Raw genomic sequence first — 4,843 nt, forward strand, 5'->3', positions numbered from 1 at the left:
CGTAAGTCATGCTGTAAAGGCCAAGTGTCCCCATTCCTCGATCTGGCTTTTTAACTTCATCTCAGGAAAAGACATGATCTCATACGCTTCCAAGGGATCTAGACACTACTGTGGAGGAGGAGCCACCAGATGGACCTCATTCAGCATCAAGCCAGAGTAATCTGTTCCAGAGACATGGGGCCGTTCTCAAAGCCTGGTTAATTCACAGCCTGTTTCTAGGCCAGGTTATTCAGAATGGCCTCAATGTCTTCAGCCAAATCTAACCTTACAAAGGATACAGCAGTCAGACCAACATTAAAAAGTCTAGATGTTAACTGCTAAAAAAAACATACATAGAAACCATAACTTTCAATATGTATAGACTTCGTTTTTCTAAAAAGAAAGAAAGAAAGAAAGAAATGAAAAAAGGGACAGATTGTTTTGTACTTGAGTGGTCTTTTAATTTCTCTGTACATGCTTTAATTAATGTAGAAATGATCTCCATTTGTTTTTAATGTCTTTCTTTGTGCCTTGCGCAATTAAATAACATTTACAACACAGATATTTGGGAAATCTAGTTTATTTGTTTCTGTTTTGTCTCCTCACACTTTTAACACCATTTATTGCTTCACAAACCAGTGGAAAAATTTAGATAAATTCAGATGAGAACAAACTGCTGCCACATCACGTTGCGTCAACCAAATAAGGTAATAATTAACACAAAATTTGAAATGCAATTTTTATTTTCATGAAATGGTTCTATGAACAGCATGCATGTAAAATTTTGCATAATTGTTAGCAGTGTATATAACTGAGCTGCATTAAACTGGCTAATAATTGGCTTTGCTTTCATCCGACTACAGAACTGTTCTCCAGAATAAAAAGAAAGCAGTGTTGTGATATCTTGGCAAAATATGTCCAGCCCTTTACCTTCAGGAGTAAGGAAAATACGAGTCTCTCAAAATCATCACAAATGTAAGATTCGGTGTTTAGAGATGATAAGATGTTTTTAGCTTAAAAGGCATTTTACATCTGTAGATCTGTTACAAATGTCTCTCCTGAAAACATTCTACAGACAGTGCTTTCCAACAGATGTATGCCATGCATACCTGTATTAAAAAAACATTCAGTTAGTTTTCCTTCCCTCATTCATTACCTACAAACTGTTTTTCCATATTTTCCTCATATAATGATGGTCCATTTAATGTGACGGTGAATGGTTCAGAAGATAAAATATTACAATAGTTAAGATACAGACATCTGCACCACAACTTATAGAGCAAAAGGGGCTCTAGTCTTTCAACCCTGCCCACAGCACTGCCCTAAAAAAATCCAAGATCTCTTTTTTCTGTTTGTTTTTTTCTGTTTGTCTGAAGTGTGTGACTGCTTAAGAGTGCATTAGTTTAGTTTAGGCTTGCTATGTCTTAATAAGTTGCCCCATGTTATGTTCATAGCACTTTTGTAGTGCTTTTCACGAGGCACTGTTGTGTGATATGTGCCATTGACTCAGAATTATAATCCATATCACTGTCCATAGCATTTATATTTTGACCTATCAAAATTAAACACACTTGTTAAACTAACTTTTCAAATAATCTCATCTGATGTGTTGTTATTCTGAAACAAATGTCCAAAAAGACATCATGGAGTCTTTTGGGCCTAGTAGAAATGTGTCTGTTTGGCTAACAATCTACATCTGGATGGATAGAACATCCTCAAAGACAGCAGCCAAGAGAGGGCTCTGATTTATAGTAAGTCTGGTTTTTATTTAGATCATTGTGGATGTGATGGAAGACAAGAGGGCTCTGAGGACAGGGGGTGTTAGCATCTTCAGTTGATGATGAGCTCTGAAACCTGACGGAGGCAGTTGGATGTGTCTGCAGGGAGATTGCCCTGTGTCAGGTTGTTACCATCCAGGCGTAGGATTCTCAGTCTGGAGTAGTTTACAGGGGAGCTGAACTTGCAGAAGCTTCCCAATTCAAACTCTGGAGGAACAGGGAAAAAATCAAGGGCTCAATTTGTGGACACAAAGTCATGGTTAGCTGTGAGAGTTTAACATAGGCTTGAAAATGTACTGTACATGTTTGTGGCTCTGAGAACGATCACTTTGGCTCGCACTGGCAGAAGTACCACAGTCAAATTAATTGTCTTGTCTGCAGTATATGCAAACTTAATGTAAATGTTCTGAGAATTTAGCATGGTATTGAAGAATGTTATGAGTCAACAAACATACCTGAGATTAGTGTGGTCTGAGTCTTAAATATTAAAAGTTTGGCTTGTCTACAAAACATCAGTGTGACCTAGGGAAAGAGGTAAATACAGAGAGAGATAGACAGGGATATGGATAGACTCACTGCTGATATCATTGACCTGCAGGTAGAGATACTCCAGGCTTTCATTGATCTCGGGAATGGACGTGAGCTTGTTGAAAGACAAGTCTAGCTCAGTGAGCAAGGACACGTTGAAGACCCCGGCTGGAATGCCACTATCTACCAGCTTATTGTGGGAGATGCGCAGGTACTGTAGTGCAGGCAGTTTGGCCAGGTAACCAGAGGGGACGCTGTCAATATCATTGTAGTCAGCGTAAAGCATCATGAGAGAGCTGGGTACCCCTGAGGGCAGCTTCTTTAGTTTGTTGTGACTCACGTCCAGCAACATAAGAGACTTGAGGCCCTTGAAAGCTCCGGCAATGCTCTCCGACGTCAGCTTGTTATTATTTATGTACAAGGTCGTGAGGTTCTCCATACCGGCCAGAGTGCCAGCAGGGAACGTCGAGAGCTGGTTCCCAGTCATCTTCAGGTCCATCATAGATTTGGAAAGTGGACCAGGTGGCTTGGTCAAGTTGTTGTAATTGAAATGCAGCTTCTCCAGGCTGCCAAGCTTGTCAATGGTACCTGATTGGATCTTCTCACTGGTGATTTGGTTGTAGTCGAGCACAAGCCAGCGAAGGTCGGTGACATTGTCAAACACGCCAGCCTTGATCTCGTTGATCTGATTGTTCTGCAGGTAGAGGTATTTGATCCCAGATGGAACGATGGGAATAAACTTGAGGTTGCGATTGTCACAGTACATTGCACTGGGAAAGTTAATAGGGCATTCGCATTCCTGGGCACAGTTGGGTGTAGAGAGTGAGACAGGCGCATAGTAGTCACCATAGTCATAGTACTGACATAGGCCAACACTGAAAACACCAGCCAACAGGAACAAATGCAGGGGAGCCATGGCTCTGAAGAGAGAATAAGAGAGAAAGAGGTGCATGAGTTCAAATCTGACTTTATTTTTACTATATGAGTACTTATTTCAGTACCCATGTTATTACATTTTAATATTGTACATGACATAAATATGAAGTATTAACTGCAGAAAATGGCTGAATAGTGGGGTGTGTGTGTGTGTGTGTGTGTGTGTGTGTATATATACTGCAGATGTGTTGAAACAGCAATTTGAACTATGTAAGACTATCTTTTAAAGAGAGATTTACTGGTTATTGTTGGCTGCTCTTTTAAGTGCTTTGTTTCATTCCTTTTGAGAACCTCCCAGTACTAAGCGGAGAAAGTTGGTAGAGTCAGGATGTTGCATGTTGACTGACCAAGGTTCATCTCAGGTTATAGAGAATCCCCCTAATTCTTACCACTCAACTCATCAGTCAGTCTCTTTCTCAATGTTTACACAATGTCTGCTGAGCCAGTTAACTCCCGTGATTATCTTGCTTTTACAGGGAATTCTTGATTTACTCGAGAATAGCTTGATTTTTAAAATGCATTGGTAACAGCCAACCACACATTTCAGTAAAATCCAAGGGTATAAACCACTAACCTCATAGCAGAGAACAGCCAAAGCTGTTCAGTTAAACTGCAATTCCGTTTATAAATAACATAAAAGCAATTGATCATATATTTAGAACCAACAGTAATAACAGCCCAATGGTTCCGACAGAAATCAGGACCAAATCTTTTAATGGAAGCACAACTCAATGGATTAATGTTCTATCTTTAAATCCCAAAAGTTAAATCAAAGTGAAGCCAGCAGAACAATGCAGAAATGAAAAGGGTTCATCAACATCCGCCCACTTACAACAATGCTCAGTCATTTAAAGCCATTTTCATTTAAACTCTTTTCCAGTATGGTGTCCAGATGAGTACTAACACCAAGCCCCAATGTAGTTACCAACAAAAAAAGCCATGAATTTAACCATAAATACCAAAAAGCCATTAATGCAACCATAAATCCCAAAGAAACAACAAGGTTAGCACATGCAGTATTGCACTTACCTCTCTCTCCGCGTTTGTGTGCACGTGAATGTGTTCAGGGCTGAAGAATAGCAGGTAGAGTGCTGACTTGTGTGGAGTCAGAGGTCTCTGGAGAGAAAGAGTAGGAGGGAGAGAGGGAAAGACGGGGGGAGAAACAGACACTAAACGAGGAGGAGGTTCAGCCAGACGTCTGTGCTCGTGGATTGATTGAAAGCAGTGTTCAGGCAGCTCTACAAACTAGTGAAGTCATGAATATGGCAGCGTGGCATCCAATGCACAAGAGTTTTCTGTCTAAACAGCTGCAGGTGCAGCAGTGCAGTCAGTAGTATGCAGTGGGGACTGTGTAGACGAAGACGAAAAGACTCATCCATGAGGATTGGCAAAGTATATATACCTGTTTGCTTCACACACACACACACACACACACACACACATACAAATCACACACACACACTCCCTCACACACTTTTCTCCCCTCTTACCTCTTAATTGCCTAAACTAACAAACAAGCGATTATGTTCCCAAGAACTTGAAAACCAGTACATTCAGGTGCCAGTGTGATATATTTCCTAATTAAAAAAAAGTGGATGCAAGTAAAAGTTATTCCACAACTT

General features: G+C 40.3%; 1 protein-coding gene across 1 annotated transcript; it reads right to left on the reverse strand.

Moving 5' to 3' along the window:
- Positions 1-1,809: 1,809 nt before the first annotated feature.
- lum (lumican) lies at positions 1,810-3,201 on the reverse strand. The gene is made up of 2 exons (XM_030770213.1): positions 2,334-3,201; positions 1,810-1,964 (listed from the first exon to the last, which is right to left on the reverse strand). The coding sequence occupies exons 1-2, from the start codon at positions 3,199-3,201 to the stop codon at positions 1,810-1,812; spliced, it is 1,023 nt and encodes a 340-aa protein (XP_030626073.1).
- Positions 3,202-4,843: the final 1,642 nt, after the last annotated feature.

Source organism: Chanos chanos, chromosome 1, assembly GCF_902362185.1.
Source record: "Chanos chanos chromosome 1, fChaCha1.1, whole genome shotgun sequence".
In the NCBI taxonomy this organism is placed as follows: Eukaryota; Metazoa; Chordata; class Actinopteri; order Gonorynchiformes; family Chanidae; genus Chanos; species Chanos chanos.